Source organism: Cervus elaphus, chromosome 11 (assembly GCF_910594005.1).
Source record: "Cervus elaphus chromosome 11, mCerEla1.1, whole genome shotgun sequence".
NCBI lineage: Eukaryota > Metazoa > Chordata > Mammalia > Artiodactyla > Cervidae > Cervus > Cervus elaphus.
The window spans coordinates 57,810,513-57,837,295 of NC_057825.1; the positions used below are offsets into that span (position 1 = coordinate 57,810,513).

Genomic DNA, 26,783 nt, shown 5'->3' on the forward strand with positions numbered 1-26,783 from the left:
AAACTGATCCAGGCAGGAAGATGGGGTAGATGGGGTGCAAGAGATTTGTCACTTGCAGAGAAATGAGTTCATTAAATTAAAACCATTCCCATAAAATTACAACCTCCAAGAGGGTGAAGATCCACCTGTCTTAATCCTATACATCTCCGGAGCCTGGAGCCATGCCTGGCCTGGGAGCAGTGATGGTCAGATGATCATGAAGAATGTTTTTGAGTGCTATGCACGCATCGTGTATAGCATACAACACTATGTAGATCACACAACACGCCTAGGAAAAGAGGCAGAGAAAGGTGAGGCTCATGCCAAAATCAGAGGGGGAGCAGAGCTTTGTATGTAGGCAGTCTGTCTCCTGAGCCTGCTCTTCTAACCTCTACCCTATACAGCTTCAGTGGATGAAAATAAATGAATAAATGACCCTCACCCCACTTATCAGGGCAAGAGGACAGATTTGCAAATTGCTTATAGTTTGGGCTTCTATGAAGGACTGATAAGTGTGCCACGCAGAAGGGCTAAAAAGCTGAAGGATGAGACAGGGCTTTCCTCTTGTTGCACGTGGTTCTTGTCAGCATTGCCTCACCAGCAGCAGGTGATCCAGAGACAAACTCTCCAGGAACCCAGCCTCCTGTGCCCCTCAGATGGATGAGCGGTAGCCAAGAGTTACCATCACCTTGGAGGTCCGAGCCCAGCCCCCTTAGCCCATCCTCCAAGTGTCAAGGTTCTGATAAGTCCAACCTCTTCCATTTGTTCCTTGGTCCTAGGAATGGGGGCGTCTTCCTACAGTTACTGTCTCAGGGTTACCCCAGTGCTCCTCTCTGCTCTTACAGCCTTCAACCACCTAGATAAACAGGTCCCTCTATTCAAGCACCTCTGCTGAAATACCTAGAAACAGGTTTGTGTTTTCTGATCAGCTCCTGACTGATGCTCTACTTAATGCCAGAGGAGGTCAGAGGAAACAGGATCCCAGGACTGGCTTGGTCATGTCCTTGGCCTTGAACCCGAAACACAGCACTGAACTCCTTGGCTATGAGGTCTGGGGAACCAGTTTCTTTTTTATGGACAGACATCAGGGGTAACATCACCCCACAGCCCTGAGTCACAAACTTATCAAGTGGGTCTCTGAGTCAGGGATGTCCCAGTTCCCAGGAGAGGAGGTTTTTGCTATCAAACTGTGGTCCTCCCTAGCTGGAGCCGGCTCTTGTGGCTCTTTCCTTCGGTGCACGTAGAAATCTCCCCACCAGCACTGTAAACCCCTCATCATTCTCCAAAGCGCTCTATGGCCAGGGGTAGGAAGAAAAGGCTTCCCAATTTGGAACCCAAAGTTTTGAGTTGGTGACAGTCTTCTTATTGGTGTAAACTGGTGACAGGAATATTCATCTCACGGAATTTTCCTGCCCAACCAACAAGGGTGCGTATGAGCCATTATGCTCCCCGCAAAGGTGTGAGCCTGACAAGTGTCACACCTTAATGATGACCTTGAAGGTTGGATGTAAAAGCCAACTGAAAGGCCCTTGCATTCATCCCATGGTTCCTGCCGAAGGAAGGCAGACCTCTCTTTTCCTGTGTCATGATGTCTGGGCCTCCTGTTAAAAACAACTCATGTCTAAGAGTATGTGTCATTGAAAGAGACAGAATTCTGCTGAAAGCAAAGAATGTGTGGGCTTCACTCAGCTTGCTTTGGGCCTGCTTTCTTTCCTGCCTCCCTCCCTCCCTCCCTCCCTCCCTCTCTTTCCTCCCTCCCTTCTTTCCTCCCTCTTTCCTTCCTTCCAACAATGAACTCAACCAGCATTTATTGGGTACCTACTGTGCATCAAGCATTACATTAGAGATTAGGGTTTCAGAGACAAAGAAGCCAGGCAGGGGCTTCCCTTGTGGTCCAGTAGTTAAGAAACTGTCTTGCAATGCAGGGGGCATGGGTTTGATCCCTGGTCAAGGAACTAAGATCCCACATGCATCATAGCAAGAAAGCCCATGGACATAACTACTGAGCCTACCACTCTGGAGCCTTTGAGCCACAACTAGAGAGTCCATGCACCTCAATAAAAGATCCTGCATGATGCAACTAAGATCAGACACAGCCAAATAAATAAATACATATTTTAAAAAAAGAAGAAGAAGAAGAAGCCAGGCAGAGGGAATATCCTGTGCAAAGGCCCCAAGACAGGAGGACACAATGAGCTCCAAGGTCACACACAAGGTCTCTGAGTGTGTAGTGCGGAGAGTGTGGTAGGAGGTGGCCTCTGATGAAGCTGAAGGTCAGGTTTTATGCTTGCATAGCGGATGGTATCGTGACCAACCCAGATAGTCTTAGAGGAGGCGCCTCTGTCACCCAGAAATTTCTAATAGCAAGCTGAATATAAACATGGGGGAAGGACTTCCCTGGTGGCTCAGTGGTAAAGAATCTTCCTGCCAATGCAGGAGATACAGGTTCGATCTCTGATCTGGGAAGATCCCACATGCCATGGAGCAACTAAGTCTGTGAGCCACAACTACTGAGCCTGCGTTCCAGAGTCCGGAAGCCACAACCACAGAAGCCCACACACCCAAGAGTCCATGCTCTGCAACAAGAGAAGCCAAGGCAATGAGTCCTCGCACAGCAATCAGAGAGTAGCCCCTGCTCGCTGCGACTAAAGAAAAGCCCACACAGCACAACAAAGTGTGGTCAAAAATAAGTAAATAAAATTATTTTTTTAAATGAGGGAGAGATCTAGACTAAAGATAGCTGGATGCCCAGATCCCATCAGTACAGGGTTAGAAAATAAAACAAGGAGAGAGGGTGGGATCACCAAGGATGATGGTGTAGAGTGAGGCAGCACTGAGACCTGAATGCAGCCTGAAAAAATGTAGATAGCATAGAACAGAACAGGGAAGACACCCCATTAAAGAGAAACACAAGGAACCGGGACCAAGCGCCAAGCCTTGTCATGGAACCCTCTTTAAGAGGTCCAACTCAGCACCTGCCATCCACCAACTTCCTAGCATCTGAGCACCTGCTAAGCATAAGGCATATCGCAAGGTGATCCCTGAATAGCAAGGGATGAAGGGAAGGACAAAGGGACAGCCAAGTGTGACCACTTGTTGAGAAATCTGGTTGACATCAATAAGAAAGAGAGGTTTCCTAGTCAAGGGGAGGTTTGGTTTTGTTTTGCAAGCAGACGCTGGGGAGGCAGCATAGATGAATTTAGTTGTTTGGAGGTCCAGGGGATGGGCCTGGTAAAAAAAAAAAGAGAGAGACATAATATAAAGTTAGTTACCTCTTCCTTGGTCTCCCCTGGTGGCTCAGACAGTAAAGAATCTACCTGCAATGCAGGAGACCTGGGTTCGATCCCGGGGTTGGGAAGATCCCCTGGAGGAGGGCATGGCAACCCATTCCAGAATTCTTGCCTGGAGAATCCCCACGGACAGAAGAATCTGGCAGGCTACAGTCCATGGGGTTGCAAAGAGTCAGACACCACTGAGCGACTAAGAATGCACAACTAATATAAAATACAAAGACATAGGAGGCTGATGGACAGAGTTGCGGCACAGGTGGAAGGAACCAGTGAGAGACAGATGAGAGGAACAAGCGGCAGTCTCACCGACCTATTGTCTCTCTTCTCTGGTCACCCTTGGGAGAAGGAGTGCAAGGCACGGAGACCAAGGTTGCGCAGCAAGTCCGGGGTAAAACCAAATGCATACTGCTGCTTCTCAGCGTCCCAGCCCCTGTGTTGTAGTCCAAGGGCCTAACGTGCCCAGGTAACCTAAACCTCACAGATAATGGAGGGACTCAGCATGTAGACTTAGGGTGGAAGGTGGGACAAGAGGCTGGAACAGTAGGTCTCCATGGCCCTGGAGCAACTTCCTTGGCAGTGATTTGAGGCAGAGGTCCTGGTCTTTATTCCTTTCTGTGCCAGAAAGGCATGGAGCCTAAGGGAACAGCTGCAAGGTTACAGCAGGAAATCACAGGCCTGCAGGTGAGTGTGCTGGGGAGACAACATCATGGGGCTGAGATGGTCAGAGACTGGGTAGCTCTAGCACGGCCACCATGCTTGAGGCAGAAGTCCCCAACCTTTCTGGCACCAGGGATGTGCTTCCTGGAAGACAATTAAACTACCGAGTGGAGGGTAGGGGGATGGTTTCAGGATGATTCAAGTGCATTACATTTATTGTGCACTTTAGTTCTATTATTGTCACATCAACTCCACCTCAGGTCATCACTCATTAGATCCTAGAGGTTGGGGACCCGTGCCTTGGGGAGGACAAGCGGGTACAACAAGATTTACAGGACACCTGAAAGCATCCATTGCATCATCCGCTGTAGTCCTTCAAAGGCTCAGATGCCCATCTTGATAGTTCTTTTAGGCTGAAACAAAAATCTCCAGATAATCAAGTGGAAATTTTCACAGCACAATACATTGAATCATTCTTGCTTTCGGGCTAGGCAGCAATGTGAGAAATTAGATAGAACATAAAGGGGGAAAAGTACCCAGCCATGGGACTTGGGGGTCTCGCAGTGGGGAATCCACTCACCATCACAACAGCCCCCCTCACATTTGTAAAGCATTTTTCTGCCACGTGTATTTACCAAAGTGTTAATTAAACTTTTGTAACAGGTGCTAGGTAGACAAAGACAGGATTCCTGCCCTTAAGATCTCATAAAAGAATCTAAGCAGATCAAGGTATTGTCCAATGCAACCAGTGCTGTGACTAAGGCTCGGGCTATGGGGCCCAGGGACTTCTCTGGCAGTCCAGTGGTTAAAACTCTGCACTTCCACTCCAGTGGCATGGGTTCAATCCCTGGTCTGGGAACTAAGAACCCACATTCTGTGCATGTGGCATGGCCAAGAAAAATTAAATCAAAATTGAGAAAAGATTGTGGGGCACAGGGAAATTATCCTACATCTCAAGGGTCCGAGGATCCGTGCACATAACAGGAATTTAGGGCAATGACTTTTCTCTTGTTCTTGTGCATGTGTGCTCAGTCATGTCTGACTCTTTGCAACCCCATGGGCTGTAACCTGACAGGTTCCTCTGTCCATGGAATTTTTCAGGCAAGAATACTGGAGTGGGTTGCCATTTCCTCCTCCAGGGGATCTTCCCGACCCAGGGATGGAACCCATGTCCCTTGTGTCTCCTGCACTGGCAGGTGGAACCTTTACCACTAGCACCACCTAGGAAGCCCCTTCTCTTTTCCTCCTACCATCCTTACTCCTCAGAGCCCTGTTAAGGAGTGAAGAATGATAAAAGAAAGTCCTCAGATCTCTCCAAATGGTCACTTTTCCAAAATATACATTTCTGGACAGCAGGCTTCACCCAGAACTTTGTAGATCTCTGTCCCTTCACTATAGGTTCAGAGCTCTCTGTCCCCAGGCAAGCTGGCATCCCTTTGTCTGAGGATCTCACAGTCAGAACCCACTTATGTCCAGCCAAGCCGTCTTATCTTCTTCCTCCACCCCCACGACCTCCAGACCAACAAAGGGCCTTTGTTCAGGAAGCCTCAAACCTCTTCCTGGGTCACACCTTCCCCACCTCCCACCCGCGCCCAACCAGGGGCTCCTACTCATTCCTGGCTTCCGGCCTGAGAGCCCACCTGGTCCACAGCCACATGGGCAGGTGGTCAGCATGGTGGGTAGCCCTGGGGCAGGAAGGAAGGATGCGCCCACCTCTAGGCTGCTAGTCTGGTGGTGACTTGCCCAAAGGCGTCCACTCCCCCACACCGGATACAGGAGGGACAAAAGACTTTGGGTGACCAGGACTCGGCTCCAAACCTCAAACCATAGGGCCCATCTCCATCTGCAGCCAGCACGCTCTTTCCACACCCTCTACCCTGCCTCTCCGACAGCCACAGTAACTGTCTTTCCATGTCTTGAGAGCACCAAAGCCTTATGTGTGGGTTTTCTTCCTCTGGAAGCTTCTTCTCCTGGTTACCTCCTAGTCATTCTGCCCGACAGCTTCCCTCTGACCACTTATGGGCTCCTCTGGCATCTGACTTACCTCTTCCTAAAAACCTCTCTCTTAACATGATGATTCCCAATTTATCTGATTGTGTGTGTGTTAGTCACTCAGTTGTGTCCGACTCTTTACCACCCCATGGACTGTAGCCACCAGGCTCCTCTGTCCATGGGATTCTCCAGGCAAGAGTACCGGAGTGGCTAGCCATGCCCTTCTCCAGGGGATCCTCCCTACCCAGGGATTGAACTCAGGGCTCCTGCACTGCAGTCAGATTCTTTATTGTCTGAGCCACCAGGGGAGTTCAATTTATCTGACTGCATCTCTCCAAAGACTGTATGTTCCTCAAGGGCCAGCTTTCCTGTCTTGTTCAAGGTGACTTTCCCAGTGTTCTGATATATACTCAGTACTTGGTATATATGGGCTTCCCCGGGTGGCTCAGTGGGTAAAGAATTCACCTGCCAGTGCAGGAGACATAGGGGACGCAGTTTCCATCCCTGGGTCGGGAAGATTCCCTGGAGGAGGAAATGGCAACCCACTCCAGTATTCTTGCCTGGAGAATTCCATGGACAGAGGAGTCTGGCGGGTTACAGTCCATGGAGTCACAAAGAGTCAGATAGGACTTCAAGACTAAGCATACACCCACTTGGCATATACGTGTTGAGATCAAAAGAGATGAAAACTATAATATACAAACAATAAAAATCATTATTCTAAGAAGATGGGGCTGAGGTGGGGGGTCTACATGCAATTAAGTTTTTCTCTGAAATTTTCTTTACCAGCCATCACCTGAAGTCAGCATCAGACACTGCAGGATGTTTTGTTTAGCTCTTAATAAGTGGATAGAAACAATATGCTTGAAAAAACCCCCAACTTTCTCAACTCATAAAATTAAAACAGGCAGTAAATGGAGCATAACCCTTAAAAATGTATAAAAAATATATGGTGAGAAAGACAATATCATATGATATTGCTTATATTCACAACCTAAAGAATTGATACAAATGAACTTATTTACAAAGCAAATACAGATTCACAGACTTAGAGAATAAACTTATGGTTACCAAGAGGGGAAAGGGGCAGGAATAGATTGGGAGTTTAGGATTGACATGTACACACTGCTATATTTAAAATAGAAAACCAGGGACTTCTCTGGTACGCCAGTGGCTAAGACTCTGTGCTCCCAGTGAAGGGGGTGTGGGTTTGATTCCTGGTTGGGGAGCTAAGATTCCATGTGCCATGCGGCATGGCCAAAAAAATAAGTAAATAAAATAGGTAACAAACAAGGACCTACTATTTAAAAAAATGACTACATGGTAAAACACTATATACATGGAGGGATAAACAAATTAATAATAATAAGCCTTGGGGGGAAAAGAAACTACTCTTCAGAAGGAAATTTAAGGAATTTTTAAAAATAATTTAAGCAAGTTTACAGAATAAAAGAAACTACTGAAAAAAGACATTAAAATAGCCAGAGTCAACACAGGAATCCAGCCCAACACCCTTGGCACGGTAATATAAAGAACTCAGAAGTCAATAAAATGAAATAAGTCAGCAGGGACTTCACAGTTTAGGAGCCCGAGGTATGAGTGCATCTTCCCTTTCACACCGATGCCAGCTGATCTAGTAAATAACCCTTCCAGAGGGTTCTGGAGAGTTTGAGTCTCTAAGGATACCTATCAGCAAGTCCTTCAGGAAGATTTAGGACAGTGTCCCCCCACAGCTTCAGTGGAGAAACAGGATAGGTTTGTTTTTAAGGCACAATTCCCAATTCATGCTACCAAAAAAATAGCCTTTGGGTTTTTTTTAACCAGTTGCCTTTCTAGGGGTGAAGACTTCCACCTGCAGGAACCCTAGCTTTCAGATGTAGTGGGCCTAGCATGAACACCTTTGCTCCTAGATGGCTTGGCAGTCTTAAGTTCTGGAAAATGGGGACAAAGATGAGCTGCTCAAGGTCTTCTCCCTTTGGGTGGCTCTCTGGTGCCCCCTTGTGTTCAGTGTCTGGACCCAGAAGAGCCAAAAGCAGCAGGAATGGAGTGAGGGTGGAAAGGCTGAGCCACTCTCCAGGACTGCCTGTGGCTAACGAGAAGTCAGCCCTCTCCAAAGCGGGCTCAGGCCCCTCTGCTGAGCACCTGGGATATCTTCCCAGCCCTGGTGGAAACACACTGGCCAGGGCAAATTGCCTAGAATTGGACAGGTGGAAGCAGTGCCCAAGGTCACCCAGTGGCCTCCACTTAGGGAGATGGATCGTAGCGTCCTTCCTGCCAGGTGTTTGGCTAGCGGGCTTTTCCTCCTGACTCAGTGCCCAGGCCAGAGGCATTTGTAGCCTCTTAAAAAAAAACAAACAGACATTGACCGCTCTGCCGAAGACAGCTTGAGCCCCTGAGGGGTCATTGCAAGGCAGTTCTGAATGTGCTAAGTCAGTGGGTGGTAATGAGCACAGTGTGCCTAACAGAGGCATGTCCAGCCCTCAGCAGTAAATAGTCCTTAACGGGCTGACACAGGAGGCCTGGCAATGGCTCTTCCTCCTTGCCCGTCTGCCTATTCCCCCTGACTCCCACCCCGGGGCTCTGCCATCCTAGCCAGATCACCAAATCATCATGCTGGGACCATGGCATCTCTAGCGTGGGACTGTAGGGCCAAGGCCAAGTTTCCAGGATCTGTTCTGGCCATAGAACAGGGCTCTGCCAGCAGCCCCAACAGGAGCATTTGTTCCTGGTTAGATCTTGACCCCTCATCATGCAGGCTGAGTCACATCAGTCCCATGAATGTTCACTGTGACTCTCTAAGCCCTGGTCTCCTCATTGGTCAAAGGAAGACCTCAGGCCTGAAGCTCGCACCCCCAGAATCTAGGGATTTTAGAGAACTGAGTATGTTGATAAATCTAACAGATGCCTTCTTACCTATAAGCCTTTGCACATGCTGTTCCCACTGCCTGGAACAGTTTTCTTCCTCATCTCCTTCTCTAGTCTGACACCTCTTTATCTTCAGCCTCAGTTTAGACTTCTCCAGGAACTCTTCTAGGGCTCCCCTCATAGCTCAGTCAGTAAAAAATCTGCCTGCAATGCAGGAGATCCAGGTTTGATTCCTGGGTCAGGAAGATCCCCTGGAGAAGGAAATGGCAACCCACTCCAGTATTCTTGCCTGGAGAGTCCCATGGTCAGAGGATCCTGGCAGGCTATAGTCCATGGGGTCGCAAGAGTTGGACATGACTTAGCAACTAAACCAATACCAACAGCAGGAACCTTTCTCTGGCCCCCTGAGCCTGGGCTTGGTCCCCTCCAGGGGTTCCCACAACCCCTTTCATGTCCGAGTCCCACTGCTGGCTCAGGTCCACTGCAGGTGTCCCAGATGTGGCCATGCCATGCAGCCACCAGCTGGTCTGACTCTTCACTTGAACCCCATGGGGCAAGTACAGGAATCACATCTACCTTATCCAACTCAACAGTGGAAGGGCCTGGTACGGTGCCTGCCATGTAGCAGGTACTCAATAAATAAGCATTGAGAATAGTGGATGGGCTCAGAATGAAACAAAGGCTGGGGCTGGAGGGTAGGGGCCGAGTCAGGAAGGCAGCTAAGGAGACAGGCGCACATCATGGTGTGTCCATGTTCTGCACCACTGCCCACTGCCTGGCACATCAGTCCTGGAAGCCCCAGAACATGGGCCAGTGAGGTCTCTGCCTGCCGCTCAGTGCTCCGAACAGAGCTCAAGCTGGGAGCCCAAGGACAAGGCCCACTCTGTCCTAGCTCAACCAGAGAAGCTCTGCTTTTATTCTTTTGAGTCTGGGTTTCTCATTGTCTCTGTACTTAAAAAATCTAGTTCTATAATTCAAAAGAAGAATGAGAACGAGAAACTTAAATACCACTGATTTCTTCGTCCCATGCCCTCATTTTAGAGATGAACAGAGGCGCAGAGAGGACATGGAGACTTCCCCAAGATCACACAGTTCAGTGTCAGAGTAGGAAGACAGACCCTGAATCCTCAACTCCTTAGATACTTTCCAGAGGGTAGAGGGAGGTGGTGGGATTGTTATTTGGAGTGAGGTGCTGAGGGTCTGAGAGGAGACTGTGTGTGTGTACTCTGTCATGTCTGACTCTGCAAACCATATGGACTGTAGCCCGCCAGGCTCCTCTGTCCATGGAATTCTCCAGGCAAGAATACTGGAGGGGTTTGCCATTTCCTCTTCCAGGGATCTTCCTGATCCAGGGATTGAACCTGCGTCTCCTGTGTCTCCTCATTGCAGGTGGATTCTTTATCTGCTGAGCCCTCTGGGAAGCCCATGAGAGGATACTGAGCAGACACAAAAAGTCCCCAGAGTGGAATGTGCCCCTCTGTGGCATCATACATCCCTGCCCCTGCCACCCTGAGCTAGCCCCCCTCAGAGGCGGGAAGCAGAGGGGTACAGCAGGAGCCCCAGGGGTGTGACCAACAGAGCTCACGTTTAGGGGCTCTCAACAGCCAAGGCCCACATGCCAGCTGATTCTCTGCCTGGTGGCCCTGACAGCAGTCCCCCCGGATTACTGTCTTTCAGGCCACGGAGGGCTGAACCAGCTGGGAGGGGCCTTTGTGAATGGCAGACCCCTGCCTGAAGTGGTGCGTCAGCGCATCGTGGACCTAGCCCACCAGGGCGTGAGGCCTTGCGACATCTCCCGCCAGCTCCGTGTCAGCCATGGCTGTGTCAGCAAGATCCTTGGCAGGTAAGCACAAAATTCACCCCCACCCCCTTCCCTCCCAGGGACTCGAGTCCACTCTGGTGTCCCGCCTAGGTCCCAGGACCTGAACAGGATGTGGTAGGGCTTCCAGGCCTCACCCATCTGCTGCTCATCTGTGTGGTTTCCTGCTCTTCCTTCCTCCCTCGTCCATTTCTCCTTCCTTTCCTTTCTTCCTCCCCCATGGTCTCCTCTGCCCCACGTCCCGTTTTCTACAGGCTTCTTTGTTCCTAAAGCAGAAGAATCTTCCCCAAAGGCTTTACCTCTGCTGAGACCAAGGAATGGACATAAGTTTGAGCAAACTCTGAGAGGTGGTGAAGGACAGGGAAGCCTGGCATGCTGCAGTCCTTGGAGTTGCAGAGTCAGACATGACTGAGTGACTGAACAGCAATGAGGGGGGTGGGACACACAATCAGAGGTGGCTCCTGAGGTCTCACTCCAGCACGAGGGGTGTCTGAGTTTGTGCTTCTCAAACTGTAACTCCCAGAGCTCTTGCAATAGAAGCACTGCAGTGTTTTGATGAAATGCAGATCCTAAGCCTCAGACCAGGCCCATGGCAGCACCCTCTCTGGGAGCCAGATCCGGACACCGTGATTTTTATGAGATGACCAAGTGACGCTTATGAATGCTAACTCTGGAGCAGCAGTTCATGACCCTGGCCGCACAGTAGAGTCACCTGGGGAATCTTAATTTAGAAAAGAAATGGATGTCTTAAGCCCCAGCCCATACCAGTTAAGGCAGAACTTTAGGGGAATGAGCCCAAGTTTGGGTATAGTGTTAAGCCCTAAGATTCTAATTTTCTGCAGCCAAAGCTAAGAACCATTAACCTAAAGGTTCAGGAGGGACCAGGAGCAGCAAAGGGTAGTCCAACCTGGAAGACCACTTCCAGTGGAAGTGCCCACGCGCAGGGTTTTCTGGGCTTTGTGTCAGTTCAGTATCTCCCTTACCCAACCCATAAGTGAGATTCAGGACGAGTTCTGGTTCAAAGAGGTCAAGGCCTGTAATTGGACGTGGGAAGCCCTGCCTCCCTGGTGGAAGTCATCAGGGAAAATTGTTGTCCCCAGGTCTCCTGGGGTCAGGAGAGGGGTTTCTCAGGTGGGTTGCAGCACCCCAAGAGGGGCTGAGTGCTAATGGATGGTGACACCCAAAAGGGAGTATTAAAGAGCCAGGTTTTATTTCATGGCACAAGAGACCAGAGTTTCCCCAAGGAGGAGAGGTAGGCTATCCTGACATAGGTCACTGATCTGCCTAAGCAGCTGGTTGGGGGATGGGAGATGGGGGGTGGGGAGACCCCGAGAGAGCTGGCTTGGCTTAGGGAGCTGGACATGGCCAGGGCTCCAAGCCAGGCTGGCGTTCCAGAGTCCATGAGGACCAGCTTCAACCTGAACCATGTAACCTGGTGGAAAACCAGTGGCCGGGGCTGTGGGGTGGGGTGGAGGGGGGTTGGAGGGGTTTTATGGAGAACAAAGGTGAAACCGGAAAGTCAGGGCAGAGGGCCCATTGACCCCAGCTGGCTTTCTGGGGAAGGAGGGGTAGAACCAGGATGGTCAAGAACAGTCATGCTTCAGCCAAGAAAAACTGGATGGAGCAAATGGCCACCACCTTGAGCCTGTTTATACACACAGAGCACACTCAAAATGTCCTTTCTTAGAAGGGAGATCTTATGGAGTTTCCTGAAGGTGTTCAGGTGCAGGAGATTGGCCAGGGGGATAACTGGAAAGAGAGAAACCAGGCATCCCAGAGTGAGGCCTTTTGAAGAATGTTCTGGTTCAGAAGCAGCATAAACCTACCCATGCAAGGGAAACAGGCAGTGACAGGAACGTGGTGTTAGAGACCAGCCTTGGGGGTCACCGTTCACCCCCTCAGGCCCTTCCCCAAGAAGGCTCAGAGGGGAACGAGAGTCTCTGGCTAATTTGCTGCCCAAAGATCCCCACCCGCTTACTGGGTACTTCTTTGGGGTTCTCTATTGGAGTAGGTACTACGAGACTGGCAGCATCAGGCCTGGAGTGATAGGGGGCTCAAAGCCTAAGGTGGCCACCCCTAAGGTGGTGGAGAAGATCGGGGACTACAAGCGGCAGAACCCAACTATGTTCGCCTGGGAGATCCGAGACCGGCTCCTGGCCGAGGGTGTCTGTGACAACGACACTGTGCCCAGTGTCAGCTCCATCAACAGGTGAGAGGGACACCGCAGCGGGGGACTGGGGTACCTGGGCTTTGGGGGACTCATGATGGAGACCCAACTTGAGTGGAACAGAGCCTGGGAGGGGGCTGCATGCTGAAAAGTCAGGCTGGAAGTGCCCTGGGCCCAGGGTAGGTACCACACCTCTATAGCATCCCCACTCCCACCTCAACCTATCCCCCTCCCCAGGGCTGTACTCTCTGTAGTTTTCTTCCCCACATAGCACATCCTCTTTCATTCAATAAAAGAAACTTCTTCTTGAATCGAGCCTTTCCTGCATGAGACACAAGACCCCTAACCTGAACCTCATTCAAGCATCCACTCATTTGTTTAGTCATTCAGTCATTCAGTCACCACCTCAGTCAGTTATTCACTCACTCATTCATTCACACATAATTTACTCATATGTAGGCCCTAAGGCTGGAGTAGGAAATGGCAACCCACTCCAGTATTCTTGCCTGGAACTCCCATGGACAGAGGAACATACAATCCATTGGGTTGCAAAGAGTCGGACATGACTGAAATGACTTAGCACACATGTACGCCCTGAGGATGCACAAGCCTTGTCCGTGTGGCACTTACAGTCCAGTGGGAAAACAGACACTAATCAAGTCCTAATTGATGTCCACACAAACAACGGTAAAATGCAGTTCTCAGTCTGGCTAGGGAGACAAATATGAGGGTATTGAGCTGGTGTCAGGTGGCTTGGTTTAGGGAGGTTGTGAAAAGATGTCCCAAGTAAGAAATAACAAATAAGAGTTACCTAGGTGAAAGGGGGAGTGAAAGGAGCTTGAGATAGCATGTGCAAGGGCCCTGTGGCTAATAAGATCTTATACAAAAAGCTGAAAGAGGGAAGTCCCTGGCAGTCCAGTGGTTAAGACTCTGTACTTTTACTGCTGAGGGCCTGAGTTCGATCCCTGGTTGGGAAACTAAGATCCCACAAGCCGCATAGCATGGCCAAAAGAAAAGAAAAGCTGAAAAGAAAGCCAGTAGGTAAAGGGAAGGGGAGAGCACAAGGGAGACTGAGGTGGAGATGTGAATAAAGGCTATTTGCCCCTCAGAGGCCGGTGGTCATGCTGTGTACGTCTCACCTATAAGCAGTGGCAAGAACCTTAGCATGAGATGTTAGCCATGAGACTGACTTGCATTTCAGAAAGTCCAATCTGGCTGCAATAGAAAGAAAAGATTAGAAAGGGTCAAGAGCAGATAGGAGTGGGCCAGTGAGTGACCCTGGAGGTAGAGTTTAGTGGTGGCAGTGAGATGCAGAAAGGGATCAATGTTGAAGAGAGTTACGAGGTCAAATCTACTGAACATGATGACGGCTCAATGGAGGAGGGAGGGAGGCAGATATTGAGCCCCACCTGTACTTCTGCCTTGAGTGACCGGTGGGCTAATCGTGGAACGGGAACAGTGGGAAGGACCAGGCGTGAGGAGTAAGGTCGTGGGTTTGAGTGTGGACAGGTTGAGTTTGCGGCTTCCTGGATGGCTCAGTAGGTAAAGAATCCGCCTGCAATGCAGGAGACTCAAGTTTGATCCCTGCATCAGGAAGATCCCCTGGAGGAGGAAATGGCAACTCACTGTAGTATTCTTGCTTGGAAAATCCCATGGACAGAGGAGCCTGGTGGGCTACAGTCCACGGGGTTGCAAAGAGTCGGATGCAATTTAGCCACTAAAAGAACAATGGGCTAAATTTGAGGTGTCTATAGATACTCAAGTGGGATCTCAAAAAGGTGGATGGAGCTGGGGCAGCCAGAAGCCCTGTCTCCTTCTGCTATAAGGGCCTTTCTTCTCTTCCTTACAGAATCATCCGGACTAAAGTGCAGCAGCCATTCAACCTTCCCATGGACAGCTGTGTGGCCACCAAGTCCCTGAGCCCAGGACACACGCTGAGTGAGTGCCGAGGGTCCCACAGTCACACTCAGCCCCTTGCATACACACTCCCACCCATGTACACACACAGAGTCACACACAAACATGTCTACACAGACACACCCGTGTGTTTGAACTGAGCCCAGACCTGGCTGGAATCCCAGGGAAGGTTTTCTGAAATGTTTAGGGCTGGAAACAACGCAGGCTAGAACCCTGGCACCAGTAGGCAGGGCCCCTGACTCCTCTGCGGTGGCGGCAGGGGCTCTGAGGGGTGTCAGGCCCACATCCTGACCCTCTGTCTTGCCCTACTTCAGTCCCCAGCTCAGCTGTGACGCCCCCAGAATCTCCGCAGTCGGACTCTCTGGGTTCTACTTACTCCATCAATGGGCTCCTGGGGATCGCCCAGCCTGGCAGCGACAGCAAGAGGAAGATGGATGACAGTGAGTGTTGGGGGGACCAGAGGGTAGGGTGGGGGTGCAGGAGGGCAACTGCTCAGACAGGGCTCTCTGGTGGCTCAGGTGGTAAGAAATCCGCCTGCAATGCAGGAGACACGGGTTTGATCCCTGGGCCAGGAAGATCCCCTGGAGGAGGGCATAGCTACCCACTTCATTGTTTTTGCCTGGAAAATCCCATGAACAGAGGAGCCTGGTGGGCTACAGTCCTTGGGGTCACAAAGAGTCAGACATGACTGAGTGACTAACACTACTGCTGCTGATGAGACAGAGACCCCCTTAGGCCCAGGACTTTGTGGGTTGTCTCTAAGCCACCTGGAAGTCTCGCTCTTCCCTCTTCCCAAGTGAGTCTGCTTCCCCACTCTGGCCTGGGCGATGGGTCGACAAGCCCCCTGAAAGCTTTCTCCCTGCCGGGGGACGCCTGCCAGGTGACCAGGACAGCTGCCGGCTGAGCATTGACTCCCAGAGCAGCAGCAGCGGGCCCCGCAAACACCTCCGCACGGACACCTTCAGCCAGCACCACCTCGAGTCGCTCGAATGCCCCTTTGATCGGCAGCACTACCCGGAGGCCTACGCCTCCCCCAGCCACACCAAAGGCGAGCAGGTGAGGGGCCAGCCGGGCACGGGAGGCGAGCAGACAGGTGGGAGGGTGGGGGGAGGGCAGAGCAAGACGTGGTCTCTGAAAGCTCCCTAATCAACTGGCAATTCTAGAAGCAACTAGAAGTTGCTTGATGGGCTCAGGGCACGTGCTTCCAGCAGCTCCAAGGCTGTCATGGCATTATTTCACCAGACGCTTGCAGCATCTTCCTGCTCATCCTTCCGGCCCCCTGCCTTCCCTCACCTGTAGCCTCTGAGCTTAGAGCAATGCAACCAACCGTGCCATCCCCCTGCCACAGTGTCTCCCCCAGATAGCAGGGTCAGGTCCTACAGCAATAAAGTCACGGCTCCAGCCTTCACAGCGTGACCTCCACCAGCACCTGCAGCCCCGCCTCGGGCCACTCACGCCTCCCCACCCCGTGCCTGCCATGCTCACGCTCCTCTCGTTCACACCTCTCTGCCCCAGCACACGGTGTGCCCTCCTCGCTGAATGCCTTCCTCCCACTTCTCTGCCTGGAAAAGTACTGCTCGGCTAGTATGACTCAGCTCAAGCATCACCTGGTCCATGAATTCTTCCCTGCCCCTTAGACACGCTTCACTTCCACTCTCCCAGACTTCTGCATGTCTGGGGTGGGAGGGGCCGCTCCCCAGAACTCATGGGGTAGTGTCACTGCCTAGCGGACAGAGATGTCAAGATATAGCACATTTCTTGAGCACAGCATCTCAAGGCATCTTTTTTACCTCCAGCGTCTCCCACTGTGCCCCTCTAACAGATGCTCAATAAAGGTAGAGTAAATGCAATGAGAAATGCAGCCTGAGAAATGAGAAATGCAAGCTACAAGCAAAGTTTTATTCCCAGTGTTCAGGACAGGTGAAATGGCTTATCAGGGGCTGGCTTCTATGAAAAACTGGCAGAGATGACCAAAGTGTCTCCAGGAGCCAAAAAATAACTCTACACCTCTGTTAATTATCTTCTGTCAACACCACAGCCTCAGTGTCTTCCCCATCCCCCAACCCAACACCATCAATCGACTGAGGATTTTCTCTAGAGGGGTGTCTGCTCACCCCTCTTGGCTCAAGGTGTCATCTGAGCCAGGAGTGAGGCGAGCCCATATACCTTTAAGATCTGAGCAGCATAATGGTGACGATGCCAGTCACCAGCTGAACCACTGCCACTGACTGTCTGGGCGGCTGGGCCCTTGCCAACAATGCAGCTGGTCAGGCAATCTGCGTCAGCGATTTTATCAGCCTGGGCTGTGGCAACCAGGAGGGCTTCAGAGAAGGCTGGCCGTCAGCAGACCTGGGGAGAGGGCAGGGCGATCAGCCACAAGTCAGCACATGGCTCCCAGGCCCGGGTTGACTGGGCAGGAGGGGAATGGGGCCACAGCAGTGGGTCTGCCAGGAACCTGCTGTGAGACATGGACCCAACACAACTCAGTGTCCTGGTAGAGAAACCTTGCTGCTGAGACCCACTGGGTTCTGCAGAACCATTCCTGAGCCTCAAGAAGTGGGCAGCTTGTGACTCTTCATGTAACTTTAAAATAGCTATTTACTGAACATGTGTGTTACTAAGCATTTTGTGCTAAGTGTTTAATGTAGGTATATAAAATCTCCTTTAATCCTTGTATTGGCCTTGTAAAGCAGCTCTAGTATCCCTGTTACAGAGGTGAGAAAACCAAGGCTCAGAGAAGTCAAGGAGACTACAGCTACTAAACCAGTCATTGCAGAACAAGAGCTCAAACTTGTCCAAGTCATGAGGAATTGTGCCCTCTGCACCCCAATTCAAGTCCAACCCCAATAAGAAATCCAATCATCCTTGAGATGTTTAAGGCATTTGGAGTAACGTAACTGAAATGTCTGATTTATAGGTTTGTTTGTTTTCCTCCGAATTGTTAGATTTTGGAGAGCTACAGGATTTTGAGGTGTGATTTCCCTGGTGGCTCGCTTCCCTTGTGGCTCAGCTGGTAAAGAATCCGCCTGCAATGCGGGAGACCTGGGTTCGATCCCTGGGTTGGGAAGATCCCCTGGAGAAGCGAGCAGCGACTCCTCACTCCAGTACTCGGACCTGGAGAATTCCATGTATAGTCCATGGGGTCACAGAGAGTCAGACACGACTGAGTGACTTTCACCTCCCTGGTAGCTCAGATGGCAAAGAATCCGCCTGCAATGCAGGAGACCTGGGTTCAACCCCTGGGCCGGGAAGAACCCCTGGAGAAGGAAAGGGCAACCAACTCCAGTATTCTTGCCTGGAGAATTCCACGCTCAGAGAGCCTGGTGAGCTACAGTCCATAGCGTCTCAAGAGTGTTGGAAATGACTGAGTAACTAACACCACCAGGATATTGAGGAGGTATTTTATACTAGATCAGCATGTCCACAAGACATTTAAAACTTTTCTTATACTTTCTAGAAATCAGGCATTTTGTTCAATTTCATGAAACCAGGCTCTAAGTAAAAGCAGGAAGCCCCCTCAGAAGGTGTAGAACCAGAGTGCCATTTAGTCAGTAATTGCTGCTACAGGATAATGGTGCCCTTGTGGTCTCCAGAGTTGACTGCAACTTCCGTAAGTGCTGGGCATGCAACCAGAAACTGCTGTGGCTCCTTAGAGAACCCAGCTCAAATCACTGAAAGTGATTGCCTTTAGAGAGCTGTTATATAACCACGGAGCACAAGTCTTGATTTCAGTTTTTGCACACTGGTTCACAGAGCACATTGGTGACATGTGTGATCCGCATGTGGGGAGCAGAGGTGTGTGCTGTTTCGTGGCCTGGTGGGAGGGTATCATGATGAGGTGTGATGTACCCTTGCCTTTAATTGAACAAATTCTTCTTGGAAGAAGCATTGGAGGAGATGGCCCACTCATGTCAGGGGAGGCTCAGTGAAGTCTAAAATGAGGTTCACAAAGAAAACTCCCAGGGGTACTTGATAAAGAATTTTTAAACAAAAGTAACCACAAATATCATCTTCAAGCTGAATGTGCACATTTATATTTGCTTGGATACGGAGAGAGAGGGGAGAAGTCTACCTATTTTGCTTGGGTGTCTGTCCTTTTACTGAAGGAGAGAGCGCAGGGGTCAGGATCAGATGGCCTCGATTTAGACTCCATTTCATACTCACCTAGGACATTCACCTCTCTGGTCTTCAGGCTCTCAGCATCTCAGACATAATATTGCTTGCCCACATCACAGGGCTGTTGGGAGCAATGGATCAGGATAATACAGGCAACGTCTAATGCCTGCTCTCTTTACATGTAAGATGTGGTCATGATGTTATCCACCACAGAGCAGTGGTTGAGAACATAGGTCCTGGAGTCAGACCAGGGGAGTGTGACTTCTGTGGGGTGTGAGAAGTGTGTGGACCAGCTCTGTGCCTGTGTTTCCCATCTGGAGAATATTTTAATGAAAGGAGGAGATCACCCTGAACAGTCCCACCTGCTAACTGCCCCAGCCCTGCATCTTGCTCTCCGTGGGCCCAGACAGGGTGAGGAAACCAGGAAGAAGCCCAGCATCCAGCCAGGGCGTGGTCCTTGGAAGGACCCACTCTCTTCTGTGTCTGGCGCTGTTGCCACCAGCCTGCCTTGAATTCCAGAGCTGCCAGAGGGAGAGTTCTGCCCCTAGAACTGGGAGAAAAACAGAAGGGCTGTGAGTCAGAGAATAAAAACTGATTAAACAGACTAAGTGGAGTCAAGACTGAGCGGGAAGAGGGGACAGAGGAAGGGGGTATTTTCTAGGGAGAGCCGGCTGGCGGGGATGGGGGGGGGGCGATCTTTAAAAGGAGAGCCTGCCGCCCACAGCCTCTGTGCGCTCACTTCTTCTTGTTCCCCAGGGTCTTTACCCGCTGCCCTTGCTCAACAGCGCCCTGGACGACGGGAAGGCCACCCTGACCCCCTCCAATACACCCTTGGGGCGCAACCTCTCGACTCATCAGACCTACCCCGTGGTGGCAGGTACGATGCCCAGAATCTCCTGGGCCATGCGGGGGCCGGCTGGCGGGCAGAGCTGGCTGGTGGAGAGGAGGAAGGTGTTAGGGCCCTGGGCCCGGAGAGGAGAGGGGGACTCTGCTGGCCGGTCAGCAGGTGGGTCGAGAGGGTCTCGCCTTCTATCTTCGGCCCTTTCTCCGCCTGCCCCCCAGCGCGGGGCACACGCAACCTGCGTCTACACTCACAGAGGCACGGCAAGAGGCAGAGGTGCCCTCTCACCTCCTCCCCCCACCTGAGTGACACCGCGTAGCCCCGCCCACTCCCACGCCCCGCCTCAGGGAGGAGCCCGCCCGCGCCTCGCCGCCCCGCCCCTCCCGCATCTCATGGCTTGGTTTGTGCATGTTCCCGCCCCATCATCTCACACCCCTCTCTCCTTGTTGTCTCCCTCCCTCCGGCAGATCCTCATTCACCCTTCGCCATAAAGCAGGAAACCCCCGAGGTGTCCAGTTCTAGCTCCACCCCTTCCTCTTTATCTAGCTCCGTCTTTTTGGATCTGCAGCAAGTCGGCTCCGGGGTCCCAGCCGGTGCCTCGGTCCCGCCCTTCAATGCCTTTCCCCATGCTGCCTCCGTGTACGGGCAGTTCACGGGCCAGGCCCTCCTCTCAGGTACGACAGGGAGGTCCCGGGCCGTACAGCCATCGCGGGGGGCGGGAGGGGGAGTCCTCACGGCCGGCCGCCAGTTCCCTACTTTGGGTCTAGCCTCTACTCTCTCCCCGAGTCCTCTCCGCCATCATCCTCTTCCCTCATTCCTCCGGCCACTTTTGGGGGCGCCAAGATGCGGTCCTCCATGCCTGCAGAGTCAGGCCGTGGGAGGGACAGACACTCTGGGGGGTACTTGGAAGTGGGGGTGCCTGATGGATTTCCAAAACCTTGCGCCAAAGCGCCATGACAGTGCCAGAACCCTAAGACCAGGAGCCAGACTCAGTAAAGCCCCAAACCTTTGGTCTGGGTAAAAAATACAAAAGAAGAAAAAAAGAAAACTCTGGAGGGAGAAAGGCATTGGCTTTGGGGGCCATATTCTGGATCAAATTTCTAAGAATGGAGGGTCAGTCCCAATTGGGCCCCCATAGTGTAACTCTCGTGTCCCTAGCTTAAGTGTTTCTCTTGGAGGACACTCAGGCGGAGTGACTCACCAATCCAAGAGATGGGGAACCAGGAACTCTTCATCAAGACCCTCATCCAACTCAAGGCTGGAAGCACCTTAGGGACATTTAGTTTAAATCTCTCCTTACACTGGTGGGCAACAGGCCCAGGCAGAAAGACTCAGCCAAAATCCCTGAATAGGAACATGGTGACATGTCAGCTTGCATGCACCCTGTGGATCAGATCCCAGCAGAGCTGAGTCTCCCTGGCAGAAAGACATTGGCCCGTCCAGGCAAACTCTGAGCAGTGGCTGAAAAAGTCAGAGGTGTTTGGCTAGGCAGGGAGAAGGCCAGAGGTGGAGTGAGGGAGGGAACAGAGACCCATAACAGTCTTCAGATATTTGAAAGGCGGCCACAGAGATGAGACTATTTCAGAAGTGGGTCCAAGGCATTGAACCAGGACCCAGGGAAGAAGCCAGGAGTGGGCCAGGCCTTCTGGACCAGTGGTTTTCAAGCTTGCCGGGCCTCACAGCACTCTCTTGAAAGGAAAAGTTTTGACAGAAGCCAGGTATCCAGACCAAATGAAGAGCTGCTCTGTCTGAAGTAGGGGCTCTGCCCAGGGAAAGCCCTTGCACTTGAAAATCACTGCATCATAAGAATCAGACCTCTGCCCACCCAGAGGGACCTCAAGGTCATCTTATTCAAGTCCATTGACCCTTCCTTATAACTGTCTCTACATTTTATGTCTGTCTGGCAACTAAGACTTTTTTTTTTTCCCCTCTGTGCATCCCCGTGTCTAATGAGGGAGGACCTCTTAGGGGAGGTGGGCACAGAGGTAGAGGGTTCATAAAGGAATCCCAGTGTGTGGGCAGAGAGGCAGTGATGAAGGATCTGAAGCAAGGAGGAAAGTGTTGACTCAGTGCAGAGTTTCAAAAGAGGGTGAAGTCAGCGGAGATGGGTCATTTGTTTTGACCAAAGTGATTAAAGAAGAAAAGTCTGTGAGCTGAGTGAAGTGATGTCAGCCAGAGAAAATGGGACAGGGTTAGGAGGGGAGAGAGGAGGGGGAGAGTCAACGAGACTTAAATTCAGTGTTTGGGGGGGAAGGGCCCAGTTACTGGGCACCACTGCCTGCCTGTGTGTCTGATGGGCGGTGGCCAGGAGGGCTGAGAAGAGGCAGGTTAGGGATGATGATGTGGGTGAAGTGTGTGGTGTGGGGGAGCAGTTCTTCACTTCCTGGGAATTGTGAAGAGGCTGGGCAGGATCAGCCAGAGAGGAACAAGAAGGACCCAGGGCAGTGGGAAGCAGATATGTCAGAGCACAGACCTGGGCATTAGTGTGCAGTGTGGTTGAAACAGCCCAGTGCAGAGTCCCTACTCTCAAACCCCTCCCCCACTTTCTCCCCTCCCTTAAGGGCTTCAAGCACCTCCAGACAACATGCAATCAAATCAGGGGTGATGCTTCCAGCTTCTACGAGCTGTTAGTTTAACAGACATGCCCCGTGTCCGTTGTCCATGCAGGACTGGGAGGTCATCCCTGCATGGGGCAAAGCAGCAGGCAGCAGACACGCAGTGGTCATTCAGGTGGGGGGCCCCCAGAGACAGACCCTGGTGAGGTAATGTGCAGGGTGTGACCCCCGTGAAGGCTGTGGAGCCCAGCCTGAGGATGGAGGAGCAGCACAGAGGCAGGGGCTCTGGGAAGAGCAAGCAGGGCCCAGGCTTGGAGAGGCTTGGTCTAGATGGTTCCTGAGAGCAGGAAGCAAGTCAAGGCCACAGTCCACAGAACTGGGCCTGCCCCGTGACTCAGCACAGGGGTTCAGGACGGCTAGTGTCCATGCTGAGCTTAAGTGGTGGCCTGGAGCTCCTGAAAGACTGTCCCCTTGCAACCTCCAATCAAGATTGAACCTAAATGCCTACCACGTGGCTGAGCCAGAGTGAGCAGACTGGGGAGACGGGGTAGGAAGAAACCAGATTAGGAAGGGAATAATTTGGGACTTCCTTGAAGATCCAGTGATTAAGACTCCACGATTTCACTGCTGTGGGCCCAGGTTCAATCCCTGGTCAGGAAACTAAGACCCCATAAACCATGGGCACCATGGCCAAAAAAAAAGGAAGTGAATGATATCAAGAGTCTGGGGGCTGGAAACCTATGCAAGGGAGCAAGAGATTGATTTGGAAGAATAAAAAAGAAAGCCGAGACCAAATTAATGCAAGGTAATGATGCTGCAGACAGGGGAGAGGATGAAGGACTAGGTAAATTTTCATTCCATAATCATCACCTTCCTGAACGCCCTCCCCAGCTCTCCTCCTCTGAGTAGCTACCTATGGACTGGACCCTGCCTACCACCTCCCACCAGGTCTTTGCCTGCCTCAGAGTCCCCACCAGGTCAAGTTCTCCCCAGCCCAGCCTCTCTGCTAATGCGATGTCCAGGATGGTTTTTTCTGAGTCTCAGCTTCTCCCTAATCAGCCAAGAAAGAAGAAATCTCAGGGTTTGGGAGACAGGAGGATTGCCCCTAAATGCTCCTCTCAGATGCCCCAGTCTAGGGTCCCAGCGCATTGACCAGCAGCAATACTGATGCTGTCCTTGTCCTGTCTGTTCCCCAGCTGACTCCAGCTCAGCTGTTGAGGAAGCCCTGACTTTGGCTTTATCATCAAAGAGTCCGTTACCCGCCTCCATCCTTCTGTGCAAAATTATATTTAATCCTGCCAAAGAGATTTCTGAATTGCCATAAATTCTCCTTGCTATCAGAGCGAGATAAAGAGTTGAAAAGAGGTCACATAGAGGGCGGACATCAAAGGAGCCGATAAATGGTCTGAAATCACCTCTACCCTCAGAATTCCCCCAAGTCCTGGTTTTCTGATGCTGGTCTCTACCGATACGTGGGATATTTACCAACATTTCTGTGGTGCTACTGTTTTCTTGCAGAACCTGACTTCCCAGGCATTTAATATCCAGCTTTGTCTACATCAGCTTCTTTTCATATGTATACGTATATATGTGTATATATAATTTATTTATTTTATTTTATGTGACTGTGTGGGGTCTTTGTTACCGTGCGTGTGATTTCTCTAGTTGGGGAGAGTGGGGACCACTCTCTAGTTGTGATGCGCAGGCTTCTCACTGCGGTGGCTTCTCTTGTTGTGGAGCTGTAGGCACACAGGCTTCAGTAGCTGCAGCTTCCTGGCCCTAGAACATAGGCTCAGTAGTTGTGATGCACATGCTTAGTTGCTCCAAGGTATGTGGAATCTTCCCAGACCAGGGATTGAACTCATGTCCCCTGTATTGGCAGGTAAATTCTTATCCACTGGACCACCAGGGAAGTCCTACATCAGCTTCTTAAAAATAGAACTATTTTGAAAATATTTTTGAGTGCAGAAGAGACGGAATTACAAACCAAAGATAAACTTATGGTGAAGAGCCTTAAAAATCAATTAAGTCCAGAAAATAGGCTGTGAAGGCATGCCTCCACCTTATGGCTTCTGTAGTTTCATTTCTAAGAAGGTTGTAAAGTTCTTGGCTTTGGGGGAAGAAACCAAATATTTAAGGAATTGAAGCAGAGTCCTGGGGCTTCCCAGGTAGCACTAATGGTAAAGAATCTGCCTGCAGTGCAGGAGACACAGGTTCAAACACTGGGTTGGAAAGATCCCTTGGAGAAGGGAATGGCAACCCTCTCCGGTAATTGCCTGGGAAATCCCATGGACAGAGGAGCCTGGTGGACTAGTCCATGGGGTCACAAAGAGTCAGACAGGACTGAGCCACTAACACTTTCACTCTTTCCTGGGGACTAATGGAAAGGTTGAGGGTGAAGGGTGTCCTGAAGACAGTATCAGCCAGCTTTTCAAGGGGGCCAAGTTTCAGGGGAGGAAGCCTCCAGGAGTTGACCCTCCAGCATCTGACTCAGATACCTCTGTCCCACTGAGAGAAATTTAGGTGACTGAGAAGAAATGAAGATTAAAAATCGCAGAATACACGGGAGTAAAGCTGATGAAATTCAATTTCCAAGAGCATTTTAGGGGCTAGTTCTCATGGGATGCGACTGAGGGGAACAACTGTGACCAAATTAAATTGTGACTTAAGGAGAACTTGTGTCCTGGTGCTCTGGCCCCCTGAGCTGTAGAGCTTAAGAAGCAGCAGGACCTGGCGATGGAAAAGGACAAGAAGAGAATAACATGAGAAGGGGAAATGTGAGACCACAGGGAGCCCCAGACAGCACCTAGGCCAAGAATAGCGAATAGGTGGTCTGAGAGCCCATACTTACCCCCAGCCCCAGTCATAGCAGACATAGATGCAGCCTCAGAATCCTTCTCAACACAGTGCAACAGGAAGCCCCCTACCAATCAATCAAGTATTCATTTAGGTGAACCCAGTGTACAATCTCTCATCTAACCGAGCTCTCCATAAGAGAGATGAGAAGATGCCGGTCAGGGAAATTAAATACTGTCTTCCCTGGCCACAATCTAGACCTAGATGTCTGTCTGTCCATCTCTCGGAAGTAGGGAGGGAAGAGGAAAGGGGAAAGGCTTCAGGCCTGAATTAGCTATCACCCTCTTCCATCACTCTCCTACTCATCCACCCTCTGTCCTCGATCTGCCCACATAGACTTCATGCCACTCCTTGCCTCTTGTGGGCTGTGGTACCAGGGGCTTCATCCAAGGGTCGAAGGGGCTGAGTCTGAGAGCTGATCGTACTGCAGTCTTTTTCGAAGAAAGATCCAATTTTCTACCTGTGTCCCCTTCTCCTTCTCATTATACTGAAGTTCCCCTTCTCTCACCTGTGTTGCCAAGCCCTCATTTGTTCAGGCCTGTGTCAAGTGAACTGAACGCATTTGTCAAATTCCAGCGGGTTCTACTCTATTTGGTCCGGAACCAACCACTGCCAGACAGTATGCTCAAAACAAATTAGGAACTTAGGGGGTGGTGTTTATTTTTTACCAAAACATCCACACAGCCTTGAACCATGAACACCAATAGCTCTTTCCAATAGGATTTATTCTGTAAAGTTTCCCTTGGCATGTAATAATTTATAGAATGTGTCCATTGCATGAATCAGTGTGCACCTGTGACATGAAACTTCGACTCTGAACGATGCTGATAACATGATGGTAATAGTAATAAGGTGTGTATGGGTACTCTCATTTATTTATTTATTTATTTCCCCATTTTACACGTGAAGAAGCTGAGGCTTGGGGCATGTTGGTGGCTGGTCTAAGGACACTTGGGAAATTCGTTGTAGAAGCAGAATGTGGACTGAAGTCCTCTGATTTCTGGACCCTTCCCTCTAGAGGAAGCATGGAAGTCCTGGAGGCCTGGTCTTGTCTGTTGAGTCCCCTGGACTTGGCTCCAGTACCCCTCCCAGTCTATCCTCCCTTGACTTAGCGCCTAGCCTTGCTAATTTACATTCTTGCTTACTGCTGTATCCCCAAGTGCTTCTTAAAGTGCCCAGGATATCAGGATTAATCAATATTTGTCAAATGAATGAATTATCTTCAAGGAATCTCTAGAAATAGAGGTAAGGAGGCAGTTACTGTTGTATTGACAACTTACAGGGTTCCCTGAGAGGTACCTTCTCTTCCACTGTTGCTAGGCACCCCCAGAGGGCCTGACACAAGAAGGACCCCAGGGGTGGGGGTGGGGGACTGATGGAGGGAAAACAGTGCTGTGGGGGTGTGGACTTGGTAACCTGGTTGACAGAAGCTCACAGGGAATCCATGTGAGTCCTAGGAAAAAAGGCAGCCCCCAGTGTGGAAAGAGGTAAAGGCATTTTGGTAAAATGGTGATAATCTAATCCAGTGATTCTCATTCAGAGGTGACTTTGCCACCCTGGGTCATGTGACAATATCTGGAGACATTCCATGTTGTCGCACTGGGTGGGAACTGTTACTCACATCTAGAGGGTAGACCCCAGGGATGCTGTCCAACATCCTGTAATGCACAAGAAAGCCTCCCCCGCAACGCCCCCTCCACAGAAAATTATCTAGCCCCAAGTGTCAACG

At 50.9% G+C, this 26,783-nt stretch overlaps 1 protein-coding gene and 1 long non-coding RNA gene across 6 annotated transcripts in view; one reads left to right on the top strand and one right to left on the bottom strand.

Moving 5' to 3' along the window:
• PAX8 (paired box 8) overlaps window positions 1-26,783 on the top strand; it is a 62,978-nt gene that overhangs the window by 25,251 nt on the left and 10,944 nt on the right. For 2 of the 5 annotated variants that reach the window (XM_043917849.1, XM_043917851.1), the window contains exons 3-9: window positions 10,461-10,626; window positions 12,611-12,811; window positions 14,619-14,707; window positions 15,001-15,126; window positions 15,567-15,742; window positions 19,559-19,679; window positions 20,111-20,317. In XM_043917849.1, the coding sequence (XP_043773784.1) occupies window positions 10,461-10,626; window positions 12,611-12,811; window positions 14,619-14,707; window positions 15,001-15,126; window positions 15,567-15,742; window positions 19,559-19,679; window positions 20,111-20,317 (1,086 nt within the window). The remainder of the gene's footprint in view (window positions 1-10,460; window positions 10,627-12,610; window positions 12,812-14,618; window positions 14,708-15,000; window positions 15,127-15,566; window positions 15,743-19,558; window positions 19,680-20,110; window positions 20,318-26,783) is intronic. The other 3 variants (XM_043917850.1, XM_043917852.1, XM_043917853.1) reach the window with 3 other exon arrangements.
• LOC122703538 lies at window positions 19,109-19,886 on the bottom strand. The gene is made up of 2 exons (XR_006343512.1): window positions 19,667-19,886; window positions 19,109-19,352 (listed from the first exon to the last, which is right to left on the bottom strand). It is a non-coding gene; the product is annotated as an uncharacterized LOC122703538 (long non-coding RNA).